Below are 23,482 nucleotides of genomic sequence, written 5' to 3' on the forward strand. Positions count from 1 at the left end.
CGTGTGGTAGAGGGTCGTCCAGTGCTGGATGAAATCGCGCAAGGGCTCGTTTTGCTTCTAGACACAGTGCCGAAGCTCTATGAGACCAGCAGGGCGTTTGCACGTACCCTCGAAGGTCCTGATGAAGACTCGGGACAAATCTGCCCAACTTTAAATGTTTGAAGGGGCTAACTGGTTTAGCCAAGCTCGAGCCGAACCGTCGAGCATCAGTGGGAGATGTTTCATGGCGACATGGTCATCTCCGCCACTGATCTAGACCGCCACTCTGTAGTCGTCTAACCAAGTTTCTGGTTTGGACTCTCGTGTGAATTTGCTGATTCCCGTCGCCAATCGGAAGTTGGGAGGGATGTCAGCCGAGCGGATGGCCCGACTGAAGCACTCGGGACCAGAAACAACGGTCCTGCTTCCACTCGGACGGTCTCTATCGTGACCATCACGGTGGGCTCGACTTCTATCGACCTTCTTCTGAGCGATGTACCCTCTCGCATCAGGCCTTGGATCATGCTCGCCACCGCCCGAACGACGATCATCGTAATGCCAGGGTCTGTAAGGCCCACTCCGCGGAGGAGTACACGAATAGCGACGATCTTCGGGATGAGACCGAATGGAAAGCGGATTCCAACTCGGGTCCCTCGAATGGCAGCCCCCTCTGCGTCGCTGGTGAGAGTCGGGACTGAAAACCGACCGATGTGTGTTCGCTTGAACGGAACTGTTGTTGATCCTGTTGTGCGACTGGGAGACCGCCGAGTTTTGTTGCTGCGCGTATGTAACAAGGCACGGATCTGCTTGATTCCTCTACCAGCCTCCGAATCAGTCGGCTGGAGAGAATCAACTATCCTGGCGGCTGCAGCTAAGTTGAGGATGGGTGTGCGGAACACCTCGACGTTGCTCTGGCGAGTGCGTCGACTGGAAGAACGATGGTGCTGACGACGTGCGCCGGAAGATTCTCCGAACTCACGCTCGTTCCGACCAGTCCCAAGGGGACTTTCATGGTAATCGGCCATGAGTACTTCGGCTGCAAGGCCGTGACCCTGATACTCGGAAGGTAGTTCAGTCGGAACTGACTCCAAGCACTGGGATGACGGCGGGCCCACAACCGATTCGAGCACCGCCACTTGAGAGGACGTGTTTTGTCGCGCTAGGGCGCATCGCACCCAACGCTGGAGCCGCGAGCGACCGGATCGCTTGTTGCGGCGCGTGACGGGGGCGAAGATCGACACCGGGGTCGATGGCTGGAGAAGAAGAACGCAGTAGGAACTGGCACGGAAGTGCGTAGCCCCGCGACTCGGAAGCGTCTTGATGTCGAGGGCGCATCCTGAAGCCATGCCGAATCGTCGGCGATGAAGGAGAGTGCACCGAAGAGGATCTCATGACCCATGCATAGATCTCCGCCGGATGACATGACGAAAAGATGAAATCGCAAACTCACCGGAAGTCCCTTAGACGCCTGCCCCATGGTGGGCGCCAACTGTCGTGGGTATAAGTCTGACAGTAGAAGTATGGGGTACAAAAGTATATGGGCAGAGCCTTAGCTACGACGAGGATGTATGAGTTCAGGCCCCTCTACGGTGGAGGTAAAAGCCCTACGTCTCAGTGCTCTTGGGAGCTTTGTGTTGAGTGAATTGTGGGATTACAGCAAGTGCCAACCCCCGTACCAGTGGTGAAGGGCGGCTTATATAGAGTGCGCTGCCCTTCATAAAGGCCCGGTGGACAGGGGTGGAATAGTGGCGAGTAAACGCCGGCGTTACAGGTAACGTAAGCCTTAAATGCTAATAATGGTGTATGAAAACGCATGACCGTTGCCCTCCTGGGAGGTTACGATGTACAGAGTGAATTCCAGTCGGTACGTTAGATATGCTCCGAGTGGATCGTCGCTGACTGGATGATGGGAGCGCCCTTAGTTCAGTCGGAACTGCCTAAGGGCTTTATCTCTATGAAGGGTAGTCCTTGGGTAGGACCTATAGGGCAGACCTATGACCCTACCCTGGGACTATAACCCCATCAGGCGCCCTCCCTGTCGTGGTTTTTTCACGGCATATGTCCTCGTGAAAGGACTTAGGTGTGAGGCCATCGCAACTATGTGGGGGTGATGTTAGTTGTGCTTCCCTTGCAACGACGCCAGATATACTTCTGCTACCTCAAAAAGATCTTCGGCAATGGCGCCAGAAATTGTCGTGTCGGTGGCACCAGGAATCCTTCAGCTGCGGCTACACCTTAAGGGACTTCCTAGGCAAGTATGCAAAAGATTTCCCCCGTGGCCTTGGAGCCTTGTGTTGGTGTTCCCTCGAAGCGGAAAGGGTGATGTAGCACAGCGGTGGTAAGTATTTCCCTCAGTTTGAGAACCAAGGTATCAATCCAGTGGAGGAGTATCTCAAGATCCTGCACAAACACAAAAACTTGCTCCCAACGATATGAAGGGGTTGTCAATCCCTTATAGATTGTTTGCCAAGTGAGAACTGAAAGTGTAAACGATGGATGTGAATAGACCCAGGGCCGTAGTGTTTACTAGTGGCTTCTCTCATGAAAGCAAGTAGATGGTGGGTGAACAAATTACTGTCGAGCAATTGATAGAACCATGCAAAGTCGTGACGATATCTATGCAATTATTATTTCTATAGGCATCACGTCCAAAACAAGTAGACCGATACTGTCTGCATCTACTACTATTACTCCACACGTCGACCGCTAACCAGCATGCATCTAGTGTATTAAGTCCATAAGAACAGAGTAATGCCTTAAGAAAGATGACATGATGTAGAGGGATAATCTCAAACCAATGATAAAACCCCCATCTTTTTACCCTTGATGGCAACTACTTGATGTGTGCCTTGTTGCCCCTACTGTCACTCGGAAAGGTCACCACATGGCAGAACCCAAAACCAAGCACTTCTCCCATTGCAAGAATCATAGATCTAGGTGGCCAAACAAAACCCAAGACTCGGAGAGACTTACAAGGATATCAAATCATGCATATAAGAAATCAGCAAAGACTCAAATATATATCATAGATAATCTGATCACAAATCCACAATTCATTGGATCTCGACAAACACACTGCCAAATAAGATTACATCTGATAAATCGCCATGAAGATCATGGAGAACTTGGTATTGAAGATCCAAGAGAGAGAATAAGCCATCTAGCTCTAACTACGGACCCGTACGTCTGAAGTGAACTACTCACGAGTCATTGGAGGGGCGATGATGATGATGAAGAAGCCCTCCAACTCCAAAGTCCCCTCCGGCAGGGTGCCGAGAAGGGTCTCCAGATGAGATCTCGCGGAAACGGAAGCTTGCGACGACGGAAAAGTATTTTCGAGGCTCCCCTGATTTTTGCGGAATATTTGGGAATTTATAGGCCAGAGATCTAGGTCAGGGGGCGGCCAGGGAGGCCACAAGCCTGCCCACCGCTGCCCCCTGGTGGCGGAGTGGGGGCTTGTGGGCTCCCTGGAGCCCACCTGGCTTGGCCCAAAGGCCCCCTGATCTTCTTCTGTTCGTGAAAAAAATTATTTCAGTGTTTTTCTTCCGTTTGGACTCCGTATCAAAATCAGATCTGAAAAGAGTCAAAAACACAGAAAAAACAGGAACTGGCACTTGGCACTAAATTAATAAGTTAGTCCCAAAAAAGATATAAAAGGTACATAAAACAACCAAAGAAGACAAGATAACAACGTGAACCAATCAAAAATTATAGATACGTTTGAGACGTATCAAGCATCCCCAAGCTTAACTCCTGCTCGTCCTCGAGTAGGGAAGTGATAAATAATGAATTTTTGATGCTTTCATGCTACCTAGCATAGGTGTCCTTTGTAATTCCTCTTATGTGACGTGAATGTTCATATCCATTAGATTCAAAACAATAGTTTGCTACTGACGTGGAAACAATAATAATTCAAGCAAACTAGCAAAGTAATCATGAACTTTCAAAATAACAAGGCCAAAAGAAAGTTATCCCTACAAAAGCATATAGTCTGGCTATGCTCTATGATCATTGCACAATGAATTTAAATCATGCACAACCCCGGCATTGGCCAAGTAATTGTTTCACACCTTTACTTTCTCAAACCTTTTCAACTCTCACGCAATACATGAGCGTGAGCCATGGTTATAGCACTATAGATGATGTGAAATGTAGTGGAGGTTGCAAGACAAAAAGGAGAAGATAGTCACATTAACTAGGCATATCAATGAGCTGTGGGGATGCTCATCAATAAATATCAATGTGAATGAGTAGGCATTGCCATACAATTGATGCACTAGAGCTATGAGTATGTGAAAGCTCTTAAAGAAAACTAGTGGTGTGCAACCAACTTGCTTGCTCACGAAGACCTAAGGCAATTTTGAGGAAGCCTATCATAGGAATATACAAGCCACGTTATATAATGAAAATTTCCCACTAGCTATATGGTGGTGACAAAACGAGAGACTCTCAATCATGAAGATCATGGTGCTTAATATGCACAAGTGTGGAAAAAGTGGTAGCATTGTCCCTTCTCTCTTTTTCTCTCATTTTTATTTTATTTTATTTGGTGGGCTCTTTGGCCTCTCTTTTTTTTATTTTGGTGGGCTTCTTTGGCCTCTTTTATTTCCTTACATGGGACAATGCTCCATTAATGATGGTCATCACACTTTCAACTCAAAACTTAGAGTAACGATGACTCTATATGGAATGCCTTCGGTAGTGTACCGTGGCAATGATCTTGCATGACATAGACATCCATGGAAACATCATGCTAGCTATCTTACGATCATGCAATGGCAATGTAGAAGTGGTGGCACATGTCATGGTGGTAGTTGCATGGAAATATATCTCGGAATGACTTTGAAAAAGCCGTAGTATGTAGGTATGGTGGTTGTTTTGAGGGAGGCTAATGGTGGGTTTTGTGCACCGGCGAAAGTTGCACGGCACTAAGAAGATAGTGATGGTGGAAGGTGAAAGCGCATCTAAACAATGGACTCAACATTAGTCATGAAGAACTCATATACTTGTTGCAAAAGTTTTATTAGTAATCGAAACAAAGCATTCAACGCATACTCCTAGGGGAAGGGTTGGTAGGTATAAACCATCGCGGGATCCCGACCGCCACGCAAAGGATGACAATCAATATACTAATCATGCTCAGATTTCATCACATAGCGGTTCACCATACGTGCATGCTACGGGAATCACTAACTTCAACACAAGTATTTCTAGATCCACAACACCTTACTAGCATGACTTCAATATTACCATAACCACAACTCAAAACTAATTCAGATGAATCAAACTTCTCTAACTATTCAATGCACATGACGGTGGAAGTTTTCGTATCCCTTTGGATAACTACCCCTTTTGAGACTAATTTGAAAGCATAGATCAACTACCAAGCCACGCACCGCTGTGCTCTAAAAGATATAAGTGAAGCACAAAGAGCAAAAGTATCTAGCTCAAAAGATATAAGTGAAGCACATGTGAGCTGAATTGTCTACCAAAAGATATAAGTGAAGCTCGACAAAATCACGGTGTGTGCATGTCTTCTCTCTAGGTGTGCAGAAAGGATGATTTTGACACAACAAAAATAAAAGACTCCTACAATACACGACGCTCCAAGAAAAATCACATAACATGTGGTGAATAAAAATATAGCCCCAAGTAACGTTACCGATGGATTGAAGACGCGAGAAGGGATGCCTTCCCGGGGCATCCCCAAGATTAGGCTTTTACGACATCCTTAAATCTCTTGGGGTGCCTTGGGCATCCCCAAGCTTGAGCTCTTGCCACTCTTTATCTCTTTGTCCATAAGAACTTCACCCAAAACTTGAGAACTTCACAACACGAAACTTAAACAGAAACTCGTGATGACATTAGTACAAGAAAGCAAACCACCACTTCCTTAGGTACTGTAGAAAACTTAAATTCTACTTGTGCTGATGTTGGGTTACTGTACTTTCAATCTTCCATGGCTAATACCCCCTGATACTATCCATAGTTTCATCAAAATAAGCAACCAACACAACAAAAACAGAATATGTTAACATCAGACCAGTCTGTAGCAATCTGTATATTTCGTATACCTCTGGTACTTAAAACATTCTGAAAAATTACGACAGTCTGAAGAATTTGCGTAGCAATCAGCAGCAAAAAGAATCAACTCAAAAGCTCTTACAGAAAAAATCACAATTCTTTTTGTGAGCAGAAAGTTTCTGTCTTTTCGAGCATGACCAAACGATCATCCCCAAGACTAATCATAACGGTTTTGCTTGGCACAAACGCAAAAATAAACACAAAAAACACAAGCATAACAGAATTATGAAAGTGTGGAAAACACAAAACAGAAAGAAAAAGGATAGATTCGTTGGGTTGCCTCCCAACAAGCGCTTTTGTTTAACGCCCTTAGCTAGGCAAAAAGTGATGGAATCACGTATACTCATCTTTGGTGCTCAAATCATAAGTAGTGTGATCATTTATCATCTTAAGATTTTCATCTTTATTGGATGACTCACCACTAGCTTTAGGAACAAAAACAGGTTTGACAGTCTTTTTGAGAGTAAGATTTGGAGTATTTTGCACAGCGGCAAAAGCGGAACCCAAGTTGGTTATGACATCTTCTAATTTGCCAATTCTAGAAGAATCATTAACTATAAGTTCCTTCTCCTTTAATTTTTTCAAAAAGTTTCCCACTTTGGATCCGTACTGAGAAATTTGATTGTGGATCTTTCTATCCAAACCCTCAATAAGTTGAACTGTGGCTATTTTGTTTCCAATAGCGTCAAGCCTTTGCATCACGTGTCCCAAGGTCAAGATAGTTCCATTAACCATGAGCGGGGGTGAGCCTACCAAATTAAAGATAGCTCTATAGGAGTCAACAGTATGGCTCCCCAAAAAGTTCCCGCCTACAATGGTATCAAGGATATACCTATTCCAAGGAGAAATTCCAACATAGAAACTGCGAAGGAGGACGGTAGTGGATTGCTTACGAGTAGATCTACTTTGAGCATTGCAAATCCTGTACCAAGCGTCCTTCAAATTTTCTTCCTCATTCTGCCTGAAATTGAGAACTTCATTTTCAGGGGTGTCGTTTGGAGTGGTGGGTCTAGCCATTGATGGACTATCTCACACACAAACGAGCAGGAAGAAAGAGTGAAATGGGCAAAAGAAAAACAGCAAAAAGGAAAAAGAAAACGGCGAAGGAGAAAGGCAAATGAAAACGGCAAATGTGAAGTGGGGGAGAGGAAAACGAGAGGCAACTAGCAACAAAAGTAAATACAAGAGAAGAGTTTGTGAGACCTACTTGGATAGATCTAGATTTCTCCTCCCCAGCAACGGCGCCAGAAATACTTCTGATGTCAGCTGTGCTTCCCTTGCAACGGCACCAGATATACTTCTGCTACCTCAAAAAGATCTCCGGCAACGACGCCAGAAATTGTCGTGTCGATGGCACCAGGAATCCTTCAGCTACGGCTATGCCTTAAGGGACTTCCTAGGCAAGTATGCAAAGGATTTCCCCCGTGGCCTTGGAGCCTTGCGTTGGTATTCCCTCGAAGCGGAAAGGGTGATGTAGCACAGCGGTGGTAAGTATTTCCCTCAGTTTGAGAACCAAGGTATCAATCCAGTGGAGGAGTATCTCAAGATCCCGCACAAACACAAAAACTTGCTCCCAACGATATGAAGGGGTTGTCAATCCCTTATAGATTGTTTGCCAAGTGAGAACTGAAAGCAACAAAGTAACAAAGCAAAGTAAAAGCGGAGGTGTAAACGATGGATGTGAATAGACCCGGGGTCCGTAGTGTTTACTAGTGGCTTCTCTCATGAAAGCAAGTAGACGGTGGGTGAACAAATTACTGTCGAGCAATTGATAGAACCGTGCAAAGTCGTGATGATATCTATGCAATAATTATTTCTATAGGCATCACTTCCAAAACAAGTAGACCGATACTGTCTGCATCTACTACTATTACTCCACACATCGACCGCTATCCAGCATGCATCTAGTGTATTAAGTTCATAAGAACAGAGTAACGCCTTAAGCAAGATGGCATGATGTAGAGTGATAATCTCAAACCAATGATAAAGACCCCATCTTTTTACCCTTGATGGCAACTACTTGATGTGTGCCTTGTTGCCCCTACCGTCACTGGGAAAGGTCACCACATGACAGAACCCAAAACCAAGCACTTCTCCCATTGCAAGAATCATATATCTAGTTGGCCAAACAAAACCCAAGATTTGGAGAGACTTACAAGGATATCAAATCATGCATATAAGAAATCAGCAAAGACTCAAATATATATCATAGATAATCTGATCACAAATCCACAATTCATCGGATCTCGACAAACACACCGCCAAAGAAGATTACATCGGATAGATCTCCATGAAGATCATGGAGAACTTGGTATTGAAGATCCAAGAGAGAGAAGAAGCCATCTAGCTACTAACTACGGACCCGTAGGTCTGAAGTGAACTACTCACGAGTCATTGGAGGGGCGATGATGATGATGAAGAAGCCCTCCAACTCCAAAGTCCCCTCCGGCAGGGTGCAGGGAAGGGTCTCGAGATGAGATCTCGCGGAAACGGAAGCTTGCGGCGGCGGAAAAGTATTTTCGAGGCTCCCTTGATTTTTTGCGGAATATTCGGGAATTTATAGGCCAAAGATCTAGGTCAGGGGGCGGCCAGGGAGGCCACAAGCCTGCCCACCGTCGCTGCCCTAGTGGCGGAGTGGGGGCTTGTGGGCTCCCTGGAGCCCACCTGGCTTGGCCCAAAGGCCCCGTGATCTTCATCCATTCGGGAAAAATCATTTCAGGGTTTTTCTTCCGTTTGGACTCCGTTCCAAAATCAGATCTGAAAAGAGTCAAAAACATGGAAAAAACAGGAACTCGCACTTGGCACTAAATTAATAAGTTAGTCCCAAAAAAGATATAAAAGGTACATAAAGCAACCAAAGAATACAAGATAACAGCGTGAAACCATCAAAAATTATAGATACGTTTGAGACGTATCAGGCGGCTTGAGAGGGGTAGGTCAGAATCGAGAGACGCGAGTTTACCCAGGTTCGACCCCTCTGATGGAGGTAAAAGCCTACGTCCTGCTTGTGTTTCATTGATGAAGATGATGACCTCGATTACAAGGGTGCGGAATCGCTACCTCTAATTTTGAGAGTGTCTAATATATCTATCTCTAATGACTTGAACTTGTGAATTTGTCCCTCTTTGGGCGCCTTACCCCTCCTTATATAGGTGGAAGGGGTAAGTTTACAAGTAGAGTCCTACTAGGAGTAGGCTTAGGACTAGTCTCTCTTGAATCCTAATCCAGGTCTTGTTTCCTTTGTGAGGGAGTCTTTCCTTTTCTTTGGGACTTCTCTGTGAGCCGGCCCTCCCATTAGCTGCCTCTCTATGAGCCGCTTTCTGGGCCGTTGGGTCTTGTCGTCTGCCGGATGATACGTCCATTTTGCATCATTCTTTCATGTTGATATTTATCACTTTATGGACTGTTATTATACTTTGTGGTACCATACTTATGCATTTTCTCTCTTATTTTGCAAGGTTTATTTGAAGAGGGAGAATACCGCCAGCTGGAATTCTGGACTGGAAAAGGAGCAAGTCTGAGTCCTCTATTCTGCGCAACTCCAAATGCCCTGAAAATCAACGTGGAATTTTTTGGGAATATATAAAAAATATTGGGCGAAAGAAGTGCCAGAGGGGAGCTGCCAGGGGCCCACAAGCCCGGTGGCCGCAGCCTACCTCCCTGGCCGCGGCAACAGGGCTTGTGGGCACCCTGGAGGCCCACTGGCCCCCCTCTTTTGCTATATGAAGGGTTTCGTCCGGAATTGTGAGTAGCTACTTTTGTTCCTGAGGACATGGGATAAGTCATGCTAATAGTAGTCATGTGAATTTGGTATTCGTTCGGTATTTTGATATGTTGTATGTTGTCTTTTCCTCTAGTGGTGTTATGTGAATGTCGACTACATAACACTTCACCATATTTGGGCCTAGAGGAAGGCATTGGGGAGTAGTAAGTAGATGATGGGTTGCTAGAGTGACAGAAGCTTAAACCCCAGTCTATGCGTTGCTTCGTAAGGGGCTGATTTGGATCCACTAGTTTAATGCTATGGTTAGACGTTGTCTTAATTCTTCTTTCTTAGTTGCGGATGCTTGCGAGAGGGGTTAATCATAAGTGGGATGCTTGTACAAGTAAGGGCAGTACCCAAGTGCCGGTCCACCCACATATCAAACTATCAAAGTAACGAACGCGAATCATATGAACATGATGAAACTAGCAGACAGAAATTCCCATGTGTCCTCGGGAGCGTTTTTCTTCTTATAAGACTTTGTTCAGGCTTGTCCCTTTCTACAAAAGGGATTGGGCCACTTTGCTGCACCGTTGCTACTACTTGTTACTTGTTACTTTTCACCTGCTACGTTTCACCTCACTACACCATCACTTGTTACCGCTACTTTTAGTGCTTGCAGTTATTACTTTGCTGAAAACCATTTATCAGAGCCTTCTGCTCCTCGTTGGGTTCGACGCTCTTACTTATCAAAAGGACTACTATTGATACCCTATACTTGTGGGTCATCAAGACTCTTTTCTGGCGCCGTTGCCGGGGAGTGAAGCGCCTTTGGTAAGTGGAATTTGGTAAGGAAACATTTATATACTGTGCTGAAATTTATTGTCACTTGTCACTATGGAAACTGTTCCTTTGAGGAATTTGTTCGGGGTATCTTCACCACGAACGGAAGCACGAGGGGTTGCTCCTCAACCTGAGTTACCTACTAAAAATATCTTTTATGAAATTCCTTCGGGTATGCTTGAGAAACTGCTGGCTAATCCTTTTACAGGAGATTCATCACATCCAGACTTGCATCTAATCTATGTAGATGAAGTTTGTGGTTTATTTAAGCTTGCAGGTTTGCCCGAGGATGAGGTAAAGAATAAAGTCTTTCCTTTATCTTTGAAGGATAAGGCGTTGACATGGTATAGGCTATGTGATAATACTGGATCATGGGACTACAATCGGTTGAAATTGAAATTTCATCAAAAGTTTTATCCTATGCATTTAGTACATCGTGATGGGAATTATATTTATAAATTTTGGCCTCGTGACAGGGAAAGCATAGCTCAAGCTTGGGGGAGGCTTAAATCAATGCTACATTCATGCCCCAATCATGAGCTCTCGAGAGAAATTATCACTCAAAACTTTTATGGTCGGCTTTCTCATGAAGATCGTACCATGCTTGACACTTCTTGTACCGGTTCTTTTATGAAGAAGGATATTGACCACAAGTGGAATTTATTGGAAAGAATCAAACGTAACTCTAAAGATTGGGAGCTTGAAGAAGATTTGAGGATTCCGGCGACTCGTTCATCCTGCCATGATGGAGCACCTTTGCCTTGGAAGACGGAGGATCTAACTCATGTTGCAACTCCACCACCATCACCACCAAAGGAAGATAACTAAGCATTGGTATGGTCAACCCCCTTGGCTTTTGCCAAGCTTGGGGGAGTTTCCCTGGTATCGTATCACCTTTGTATCTTTTGCTTTTACCTTTGTTTAGTTCTTTCCTTTTCAGTTTTTATTTGTTCTCTTAGTGGAATAAGTCTTTAGTGTTTAGTTTGAGTCTTTTGCCTTGTTTCTCCCCCGATGTATTCGAGCTTGCGAGCTATATAATAAAGAGTATCTTAGTCAAGGGCTTTGTTTTGTGCCGTGATCAAAAGTATGAAAAGAACGATAGCATGAAAGATCATGAGATGATCTTATGGAAAGTGATAGCTTCACATATAACAAGTATGATGATTGAAACTTGTTGAGAATAGAACAACATAGACCCCAATCATTGTTGCAATTAATAAGAAGTAATAAGGAAAGAGAGGTTCACATATAAATATACCATCTTAGACACTTTTTACAATTGTGAGCACTCACCAAACTATTACATGCTTAGAAGTAGATGTTGGACAAGGAAGACAACATAATGAATTATGTTTGCTTGATTCCAAACAATGCTATATGAATAGAGATCCCTTAGCATGTGACGATTGCTTCCACCTCATATTAGCCAAAACTTCCGTACTAAGTAGAAATACTACTTGTGCATCCATAAACCCCCAACCCAGTTTTTCCATGAGAGTCCACCATACCTACCTATGGATTGAATAAGATCCCTCAAGTAAGTTGTCATCGGTGCAAGAAATAAAAATTGCTCTCTAATATGTATGATCTATTAGTGTGTGGAAAATAAGCTTTATACGAACTTGTGATGAGGAAGACATAAAAGCGACAGACTGCATAATAAAGTTTTTTATCACAGGAGGCAATATAAAGTGACGTTCCTCCGCACTAAGAGGACACGCATCCAAACCTCAAAAGCGCATGACAACCTCTGCTTCCCTCTGCGAATGGCCTATCTTGTACCTTTACTTTTGTCCTGGTGAAAGTCTTGGTGATCAACACCAATTCCCTATTCCGTCTTCATCTTGGTGAACGTCATATGCTTGGGAAAGATATATATTCATATATCAACTTGGAGATGAGTACTTATGCTTTATTATTGTTGAATTTACCCTTGAGTAAATGGTTGGGAGGCAAAATTATAAGCCCCTATCTTTCTGTGTGTCCAACTGAAACTTTGATGCCATGAGTACCACTTGAGTTGTAACAATTGTGGAAAACAAAAGAGATGATTGAGTATGTGGATTTGCTTTACAAGCTCTTATTTGACTCTTTCTGATGATATTATAAATTGCAATTGCTTCAATGACTATGGACTGTTGTCGGCTACTTCTCGGTAAGGTTTTTGTTTCATACTTTGCTTTGTGAAGGAATTGTTACTTTCCCATAAGAATCTTTATGATGTATTGCTGTTCTATGTGTGATCATGATGCCCTCATGTCCGTATTATGTTTTATCGACACCTTCATCCCTAAACATGTGGACATGTTATGGGTCTTGGTTTTCGCTTGAGGACAAGCAAGGTCTAAGCTTGGGGGAGTTGATACGTCCATTTTGCATCATGCTTTGATGTTAATATTTATCGCTTTATTGACTGTTATTATACTTTGTGGTACCATACTTATGCCTTTTCTCTCTTATTTTGCACGGTTTATTTGAAGAGGGAGAATACCGGCAGCTGGAATTCTGGACTGGAAAAGGAGCAAGTCTGAGTCCTCTATTCTGCGCAACTCCAAATGCCCTGAAAATCAACGTGAATTTTTTGGGAATATATAAAAAATATTGGGCAAAAGAAGTGCCACAGGGGAGCTGCCAAGGGCCCACAAGCCTCGTGGCCGCGGCCTACCCCCCTGGCCGCGACAACAGGGCTTGTGGGCACCCTGGTGGCCCACTGGCCCCCCTCTTTTGCTATATGAAGGGTTTCGTCCGGAAGAAAATTAGGGTGGAGCTTTTTCGTGGATTCTCCGCCGCCACGAGGCAGAACTTGAGCAGAACCAATCTAGAGCTCCGGCAGGACGGTCCTACCGGGGAAACTTCCCTCCCGGAGGGGGAAATCGTCGCCATCGTCATCACCAACACTCCTCTCATCGGAGGGGACTCGTCTCCATCAACATCTTCATCATCACCATCTCCTCTCCAAACCCTAGTTCATCTCTTGTAACCAATCTCCGTCTCGCGACTTCGATTGGTACTTGTAAGGTTGCTAGTAGTGTTGATTACTCTTTGTAGTTGATGCTAGTTGGATTACTTGGTGGAAGAGTTTATGTTCAGATCCTTGATGCTACTCATTACACCTCTGATCATGATTATGATTATGCTTTGTGAGTAGCTACTTTTGTTCCTGAGGACATGGGATAAGTCATGCTAATAGTAGTCATGTGAATTTGGTATTCGTTCGGTATTTTGATATGTTGTATGTTGTCTTTTCCTCTAGTGGTGTTATGTGAATGTCGACTACATAACACTTCACCATATTTGGGCCTAGAGGAAGGCATTGGGGAGTAGTAAGTAGATGATGGGTTGCTAGAGTGACAGAAGCTTAAACCCCAGTCTATGCGTTGCTTCGTAAGGGGCTGATTTGGATCCACTAGTTTAATGCTATGGTTAGACGTTGTCTTAATTCTTCTTTCATAGTTTCGGATGCTTGCGAGAGGGGTTAATCATAAGTGGGATGCTTGTCCAAGTAAGGGCAGTACCCAAGCGCCGGTCCACCCACATATCAAACTATCAAAGTAACGAACGCAAATCATATGAACATGATGAAACTAGCATGACAGAAATTCCCGTGTGTCCTCGGGAGCGTTTTTCCTCTTATAATACTTTGTTCAGGCTTGTCCCTTGCTACAAAAGGGATTGGGCCACTTTGCTGCCCCGTTGCTACTACTTGTTACTTGTTACTTTTCACCTGCTACGTTTCACCTCACTACACCATCACTTGTTACCTCTACTTTCAGTGCTTGCAGTTATTACCTTGCTGAAAACCGTTTATGAAAGCCTTCTGCTCCTCGTTGGGTTCGACACTCTCACTTATCGAAAGGACTATGATTCATCCCCTATACTTGTGGGTCATCACCCGACTCCCCTACCGGGTCACCAGTGAGTCGCCAAGCTCGTCCCGGTCACCAGTGAGTCGCCAAGCTCGTCCGGGTCACCAGTGAGTCGCCAAGTTCAGCCGGGTCATACTTCAAGCCGGGTTACACCGCGGGGTATATCCCCGACATTAGCCCCCAGGTTAGCTTGAATTTATTCATGGTAAGCTCCTGAAATAAAAATAATTAATATGTTTAAGGGACCTGCTTGCTCCTTTGCCGCCTTATTTCAATGAAGTAGCTCCTCGAAAATCCTGGTTTCTTCGAGCCGTCTTCATAATCATCTTGCAGGTACGTGTCCTTTGTTATAAAATATATGTGCCATTGAGTCGGCCTCCAATGCTTTAGCTTGATGAAAATATTAGACTTAAAATACCCTTCTCGTGCTGAGCCAGCTTTGAATACCTCCGGCTTGAGGATGTTTAGAACTTGTCAGCTTGCGATCGTCGAAGTTACCGGGTTATGATTGATAATGTCGGGTCATGATTGTTGGCAATTGCCGGACAAACAAGTGAACTCCAATTGATCAAAGTATTGGGGATAAAGAAATTCGTGTGATGTTGAGCTGGTCTTTCAATGCTTCAACTAGATGAAAATATGTTGAGCCGGTCTCTCAATGCTTCAGCTCCATGACGAAATGAAAGGTGCTCTTCAATTTTTTGGTATATCCATATTACATGTAGCCCCCAAGCTCCAAGTTTATCAGTTCGTGATGAGTTGGAGATAATAATATCTTGACTATGTAGCCCCCAAGTGCCGAGTTGTCTTGCGTGTAGCAGCCTGGGACTTGTAACTGTCTTATTCTTTATAAAGCTTCAGCTGGTGTAGCCCCCAAGGGCCGGTCATCGGTGTGTGATGGACCGGGTCTTCAATTTGGACCTTATAATCTGTTTGAACATCTAAATACTGTAGCCCCCAAGTGTCGGGTTGTCTTTCCTGTAGCAACCCGAGACTTCAGAAATATTGATCTGAGTAGTGTAGCCCCCAAGTACCGGGTTGATTGCTTGCGGCGACTCGGGACTTACACGTTCTTCTCCTTTGAAAATAAAACATCATATGATGTAGCCCCCAAGGGCCGGGTCATTATGTAATAATGAGCAGGGACTTTGTAGATCTGATGATGTAAACTTGAGCAGCAATGTGTATCCCCCAAGGACCGGGTCATTATAAAAATGATGAGACAGTTCTTCCTTGAATCCATACTTGAATGAAGAGCGACCTGTAGCCCCCCAGGGACGACTTATCTTCTTGAAATAGTAGGGTGTGTTGATTATGTAATGATTTGAAAGAGAAGTTTGCATTAGCCCCCAAGTGTCATGGTGCATGCTTGCAGCGACATGGGACTTTCATACTTTGATGTAATCTTGATTTGAATAATGTAGCCCCCAAGTGCTGGGTCATGTGCCTGCAGCGACTCAGGACTATTCCTTCCATTGTGGAATGAAATCACATCCACTCTGATGATGCCTTTGTGATGAAAGAAATCCTTGACCATGGTTGCAATGTAACCCAACAAATATATGTTTGACAAATCCGTAAGTGTTGTAGTTTACTATAGAGCACAAGTTGAAGAAATCCAAGAGCCAGTCAATTAGATGAACCAACATTATGTGTGATAGGGCGGCTCTTCGACAATAGTCAATTCTTCTGAGCTGGCTTAAAAACCCCCCCAATTATTGAACACTCGTTATGATAAACCACGATGAAGATCCAGCCATATTGGCTATCAAAAATTTATTTGCTCCTGCGAAAGTTTATGCTTTGACCCGGTTTGAAGACCGACATGATATGTATGTATGATGCATGATGCAATGCAAGATGATGCATGTATATGATAAAATAGTGCCGTTTTTCTGAGAAAGGTTAACACCATATAAGGCATCAAATTATTTTTAATAGGTTGAAGCTTTTGGCATTACCTTTTAATATAAGCCACCCTTCTGAGCTTTATTGCCTTGCAATTTGGATTTTCCCTTTATGAGAAAAAGGACTTCATAGTCACCATGCTTTGCATGAGCCGATAAGAATATTGAATCCTTGCCTGAAAAAGATAACACCATATAGGGTATCGAATTATTATAAAAATAAGTCGGCTCAGTGAGTCACGATGGGTAGACGGGCTTGCAAGGATCTAGTCGAGGTTTGTGCAATAACCTTTATAATTTATACTGGTGGATCAGGCTTCAATGAAGCAGGTTCGATGAACCCATGGTTCGTCTATTGTCCATATGCCAACTCTCCATGACACCTCAATGTTTTAACCATTGTAAGTTCAGGGTCCATGATGGATTGTGATAGATGCGAGGGTCCCGATCTTTCAATGAGAGGATAACTATCGATTTGGTGGAGACGACTTTGACGATCCGACTACAAACGTGCACGACGTTGCACCTTAGCATTCACTAAACCAATCTCCAAGAGGTTATTGACCACGCCGGAGCACGATCAACCTGACCACGAAGGTCTATTCCTGCAAGCAATCGTAGAACAAGCAAGAATATGATAAAAGCAATCTGAATATTGCGAATATAGATGACGTATTGATAAGGGTGGGGATCCGAAAGCGGTCTTAGTCTGGTCGTTGGACACAAACGAAGTACACGAAGTTGAACTGGCTAACTTTTAACTAAACAAATCCCAAGCAAAAAGCTACTAGGTTGATCTACTTATATAGGAGCAAAGGATGGCTGACAAGGAGGTGGGAGGACATCCCAAGGCAGCCTAAAAGTAACCCTAGGTCGTACAAGGCCTATGGGCCCAAGTGGAGGTGATGCAACACCTTTGGACTTGTTGTTTGACTCGGATTCTAATGCAACGTCATATTGTTTGGTCGATATCCCCACTCTTCAGACGAATTTGAAGGTGATTTGACTTGGGCTGGAAAGCACATAAAATCTACTTGCAGCCCAAAAAGAATCACCCAGTTCGGAGTCCGGATGTAAAAGTTGAAGGCGTTTTCATACAGGTATGTCTGTGTGGTCCGAATCTGAGTCCAGAACGTGAAAGACTTGGACTCTATCTTCTCTTAGGCTAAAAGTGACGTCAGAGAACTTCTTGAACATCAACTAATTATTTCCTTTGACATGAGAGGACCTTTTGAACAGCACCCAACCATTTCCTCTTCCCTTGTCATCACACGTGGTTCATACAAGTGTTTGGCCATTCTCAAATAAATACGCATATGCAATGATTGTGATAATATCCAAGGTATTCATGTCCTCATCAGATTGACTCGCCAAGAGTACACGAGGCCAATAAGAGGAGTCGCTCGAACATATAGTCCAGTATAACCATTGTAATGCGTTAATTTTTCGCTAGCCAAGAGGGTAATAAAGCTGAATTCAATGAATTGAAAGCCCCCAAGTTACCTATGATCGGGGAAAAGCCAAGCACAGGATTGCAGAAGACAATGCTATTATTGCAAAACAACCTGGGAACTAATAGCCCCAGGTATGCCGGCTTGATTCTCAAGAACATAGGTTGGCGCCTATATTTGAACCATGCATCATGGCAACTGGTCCACTTTGGCTTATCAGCATCCATGTTGAATGATCGCAACATGGAGGATCATCCTTTGTGATACTAATAGCGTCCATGTTTGAATGACCTCCTTGGCGGCGGCTCATCCTCTTGGGCGGATTTTAAATCACCCACCAATGAGGTAGGGCACCCATGTCTGAGCGGTCACATCATGGCGGCTTGTCTTCTTGGACGACCTTAAATCTTTTCGCCAATGAGGCAATAGCCCCCGGGACCGGCCTAACTGTCGTGTAATGACCCGGGGTTTTTGAATTATTCAGCCTAGTTGAATCTGTCGAGCCATGTCCGTGTAGCCCTCGAGTCTTAAGTCGACTCAAGGAGGCAGCTTGAGAGTCTCCATACTTGATTGTGACATAAGCCGACATAAGGTGGATGGTTGACCGATGGATTTTATCCAAACGGTAGACAACGTAGTGAAGTGATGATCTTTGCGATGCTCAACATACGTTCTTGGCAAATATCATGGCCAAATTGAGTGTATATGCCATTTGACCTATGGTTAATTCTCACACAGTCCGACTCTCGTGGCTCCTCCAGGGTGATTTTTTCTTTTCTTTGTCGCTTGCTTTGAATTGTCGGCTCAACGATGGTCGGCTCAATTTGTAAATTCATCAGGGATATTTCCTTCATGACAAGCTCTCATGTTACCTTTGATATGTTGAAGTAGATAGTATTAGCCAATGTGTCTATCCATTGAGCAATCCGGCGCAAGTAGGAGCTAGTCCGTGTTTTGATGATGTTGTGTAAGACATGAATGTATTTTTTCCTTTGCTCCAATGTTGTTGGAGGAAACGGGACACGGGGCAGTTTGCCCGCGTCCGTTGGGCGGCTCATATAAGTGAGCACTGCACCGGCGGGTTGATGTAGACCGGACCGCGACGGCGGCGTCTCGCGCGCGTCTGTTGGGCGGCTCATAGAGGCGAGCACTGCACCGGAGAGTTGATGTCGTTCGAACAGCGGGGCGGCGTCTTGCACGCGTGCGTTGGGCGGCTCGTAGAGGCGAGCACTGCGCCGACGAGTTGATGTAGTTTGGACCGCGGGGGTGGCATCTTGCACGCGTGTGTTGGGCAGCTTGCATAGGCAAGTACTGCACCAGTATGTTGATGTAGACTGGACTGTAGGGACAACGTCTTGCACGCGTCTGTTGGGCGGCTTGCGTAGGAAAGTACTGCACTAGTATGTTGATGTACACTGGACTATAGGCACGGCGTCTTGCGCGCGTCTGTTGGGAGGCTCGTATAAGCAAGCACTACACCGACGGGTCGAGTTGAATGCGAGAGTTGTCTGGCGGTTTGGCACAGACTCGAGAATCGGTCGCGACATTGTAAGCCGCCTTGGTCGCGCGGACTTGTGAGTTGGCCTCATCATTCTGAGCCGTCTTAGTTGCGCGGACGTGAAAGTTGGCCATGACATTGTAAGCCATCTTGGTTGCGCGGACGTGAGATTTGACCGCGTCATTGTAAGTCATCTTGGTTGCGCAGACGTGGGAGTTAGCCGCGTCATTGTAAGCCAGCGCAGACGGTGAGTCGCCCGTTAGGTCGATGAAGGTCGGACTGCGAGGGCAGCGGCTTGCACACTTCCGTTGGAAGATGTGGTGTGGACGGATTATGACACGTGATAATATTAGCGCGAGCTCCATATTCACAATATTACATCCCTTTGTAGTAAGCACTTTGTCCTGGTATTTTTCACGGATGAGCGTCCGAAAATCTTTTGACATATTTGATATAAACCAGGCTGCGGGGGCGGCGGTTTGCGCATGTCCGTTGGACGGCTCGAGCGAGCAAGTGTGGACCGGTACAAACATGAGCACAATTAGTAGAGCCGGCCGCATCGCTGGTGGTCGACGGAGTCGCGCAGGTCGCACGCGGCGCAGTAAGCCGGTGCGGATGCGCGAGTCGGCCATAGGGGCGGTGGCTTTCATGCGTGTCCGTGGAGCCGCGAGGCACGAGACGAACGCCAATGCAAAATGACGTGTCCACGGTATATCGTCACCTTCATTTTGAATAATTACCTTGCATAAGAATATTACACACCAGAGTAATTGTTCTCGAATGATTTAATACATGCTGATAAAATATACAGGTAACAAAAATGCCAATCTTGTCAATATAGGTAACAAAAATGCGGGGTGGCAGCCGGCTTGAGCAGTGGCGCGGGGCGGCTCGCAGGGGTAGAATGATACAATTATATCCGCGCACATTTTCTATCCGCAGTATAATGCCATTTTTGTAATAAACAATTGACCTACATATAAAAATATTGCAGAATGAGTAATTGTCTTTGGATGAAAATAATATATATGAAAAACAGGTGGAAAAGATAGCATCTGATATTTTTATTGAATGCATCTGCTGGCTTAGATCACAAAATACGCATGGCTAATTGTACTGCAAGTTGACCCATCGTTCGTGCTTGCAGTGTTTTTATATTTCAGATTACCCTTTTTACTGAGGTTATCCGTAATGGGAGTATCATAGGTAGTATCATGTATGTCAACTAAGCAATTTTCATGAGGTGACATAGAATTAAATAAAGAAAGAGAGGGTTAAGTATCATATCATGATACCGTATTATATTAAATATTGTGCTATTATGTGTTTTGCATGACAATAAATGAATCACCCCATGATAATAATATATGATACTATGCATTACGGTTGTGGTATCATACACTAGTATCATATGCATGATACTAGTATATGATACACTAGTATCATATTATGATAGAGCACCACGTAAGGATCTTGTTGGGAAGTGTGCCATCATGCTCCATAATTTTGTTGAAACGTGGCTGCCAGTAACTCTTCGTGACCACCTGAATGGATGAGCTTGTTCGGACTTGATCTGGTTGCAGTCCTTGAACACCTGCAGCCGACCGCGTGATACGGCTGTTGCAGGGCTGGATCTGGCTGGATTCTTTGAACCGATGTGATGTTCGTCATGCACACAAGAAGTATATGATCCGGCCTCTATCCGCCCTTGTTGAAATAGCTAGGGAAATTTCTCCATGAAGGTCACCCGTCCATTGGTTCGTGTGCTGATTTTGAAGGTAATAGCACGAGGGGTACCTAAACTTGCAAGCAATGTAATGGTTGAATCCACAAACTTGAAAAATGTGAATACCAACTCCACAAACTTCCATGCCCAATGCAAAATCAGTCCTAACTCACCCCAACCAATAGGAAAGCGCCAAGTGGACAGGGCGGGACAACTCTTCTAACTTTGCACATAGCCCCCTTCGGATCACCCTAATTATCGAGCTACCGTCGGCAAAGGAAGAAGAACAACACGCACGCAAGCGTAGCTGACTAGCTAGCCTCCTGCCCCTTCCTGTACTGTACGCCATGGCCATGCTGAAGAAGAACAGGAGCGCCCTCTGCTGCAGCTTCGTGGCCGCTGTCATGGTGATCATGGCTACCACCCTCCTTCTCTCCTTGTGTGATGCCCACAAAGAGGTTAGTACCAGTCAATTTCGCTACTCCATTCAGTTTCTATTAATTATGGTTGATTTAGTACTATAGGAAGGAACACTTGATTTCCATGGTCTCCGAGGTCAACAGATCCACCAGACGATTATTTTGCACATCAATGACTCTGCTGCTCTTTTTGTGCCGGCGTCGTGCTACTCCAACTACTTCCCACACTGCACCTACCACCTGTGCAAGAAGTTTTGCGGTAGCGTGCGGGCGCCGCCGGTGCCCGGTGCCTTCTGCAACGACAGAAGCAACTGCTGCTGCCCCGTTAGTTGAGCTCCATAGAAATGATGGAGCTAAGAAATAATTCAAGATGCCAATAGGCATGTAATTTTGATGCTAAGAAATGTATTCGGGGATGCTTTCACCGAACGTTGGCCAGGCTCAGCAAGACATTTTCTAATCTTTTGTTAACAGGCTTTGGATAAATTGTTTGTTTGTCTTCGGCACGAAGATGGTGATTTATGTTAATTAAGTACACCAGTCGGCATGCATGGAGCACCTTGCACCAAAACGGAAAAGCATGGGTGGGTGGTGCCGTATGCTGTGTGCAGGAGCAGCAAAGATGTAGAACTACTCTAGTTTCACATCAAATTTCACTGCTGGTCATCCGGAAGACATTGCACTCCACTAAATATAATTAGTAACAGCACCCAAACAGTCTAAGCACCTACTGCCAGTAGTAGAAGGGATACATGATACATGGATCAATCCGCAGGATCAGCGGGGGATCTTGTCGATGCGGATGTTGAGTGGAAACTCCATGGGCGCCGCAGCATCGCCGCCGGCTCCAACCATGTACGTCGGCGGCACCGCCAGTGTTAGATAAAACGGGATCAACGAGACACGAGAGACACGGATTTTTACGTGGAAACCCTTGCGGGAGAAAACCACGGACGCACGAAGGCGCAATCACTATGAGGAGGAGTATTACAAGCACGAGACGACAGGCCGTCTTTAGGTGCGACTACATGGAGTATATATGAGGGGCAATACATAAGAGTCCTTGGAGGACAAGTAAACGAGTTGTACTCGTACGCGTCGGTACCAACGCAAAAGCCCACACCGTTTGTACTACGTCTAGTCCAATACGGTAGAATTTGGATCACAATTTAACAATCTCCACCTTGAGCCAAATTCCCTCCAGTAGTCGAAGAAAGTGAATAACTCCATCCAAATCAGCTTAAACACCTCATGCGTCAAAGTCCATAGGACTAGTGAGAAATACCAACTAAGCCTGAGCAAAGCTCAAACTTATTGGTAGGAACTGGCTTTGTCATCATATCAGCTGGATTATCATGAGTACTTATCTTGCATACCTTCAAATCACCTTTAGCAACAACATCTCGAACATAGTGAAATCTGACATCAATGTGTTTTGTTCTCTCGTGATACATTGGATTCTTTGTAAGATATATAGCACTTTGACTGTCAGAAAATATGGTAGGGCAAGATGAATCTCCACAAAGCTCAGTGTACAAACCTTTCAACCAGACAGCTTCTTTGCATGCCTCAGAAATAGCCATATACTCGGCATCAGTAGTGGAACAAGCCACAATAGACTGCAAAGTTGCTCTCCAACTCACAGCACAACCACCAATGGTGAAAACATAACCTGTGAGCGATCTTCTCTTATCCAAATCACCAGCAAAATCAGAATCAACAAAACCAACAAGTCCATCTCCAGTTTTCCCAAACTGTAAATAAGCATTAGAAGTACCTCGCAGGTATCTGAAAATCCACTGAACTGCATTCCAATGCTCTTTTCCAGGATTAGCCATGTATCTACTAACAACACTCAGTGCATAAGATAAATCCGGACGAGAACAAACCATGGCATACATAAGTGAACCAACTGCACTCGAATAGGGAACTCTAGACATGTACTCAATATCTGCATCTGACTCAGGACATAAGGCTGATGATAATTTAAAGTGTGCAGCTAACGG

General features: G+C 44.7%; 1 protein-coding gene across 1 annotated transcript; it reads left to right on the forward strand.

Annotated features, from left to right (window-relative positions):
* The first annotated feature begins 21,339 nt into the window (after positions 1–21,339).
* On the forward strand, positions 21,340–21,962 carry LOC123407731. Its single transcript, XM_045100934.1, has 2 exons — positions 21,340–21,515; positions 21,630–21,962. Exons 1-2 carry the CDS (start codon positions 21,405–21,407, stop codon positions 21,807–21,809), a joined length of 291 nt encoding a protein of 96 aa, XP_044956869.1. The 5' UTR covers positions 21,340–21,404; the 3' UTR covers positions 21,810–21,962.
* The last annotated feature ends 1,520 nt before the right edge of the window (positions 21,963–23,482 follow it).

This window comes from Hordeum vulgare, chromosome 1H (genome assembly GCF_904849725.1).
Source record: "Hordeum vulgare subsp. vulgare chromosome 1H, MorexV3_pseudomolecules_assembly, whole genome shotgun sequence".
Taxonomy (NCBI): domain Eukaryota; kingdom Viridiplantae; phylum Streptophyta; class Magnoliopsida; order Poales; family Poaceae; genus Hordeum; species Hordeum vulgare.

What these genes read in the sequence shown, in the direction of transcription:
- LOC123407731 (XM_045100934.1), top strand. Translation starts at nt 21,405, where the DNA reads ATGGCCATGCTGAAGAAGAACAGGAGCGCCCTCTGCTGCAGCTTCGTG. An exon ending in TGTGTGATGCCCACAAAGAG is followed by an intron (nt 21,516 to 21,629) that starts GTTAGTACCAGT and finishes CAGATCCACCAG; the next exon opens with ACGATTATTTTGCACATCAA.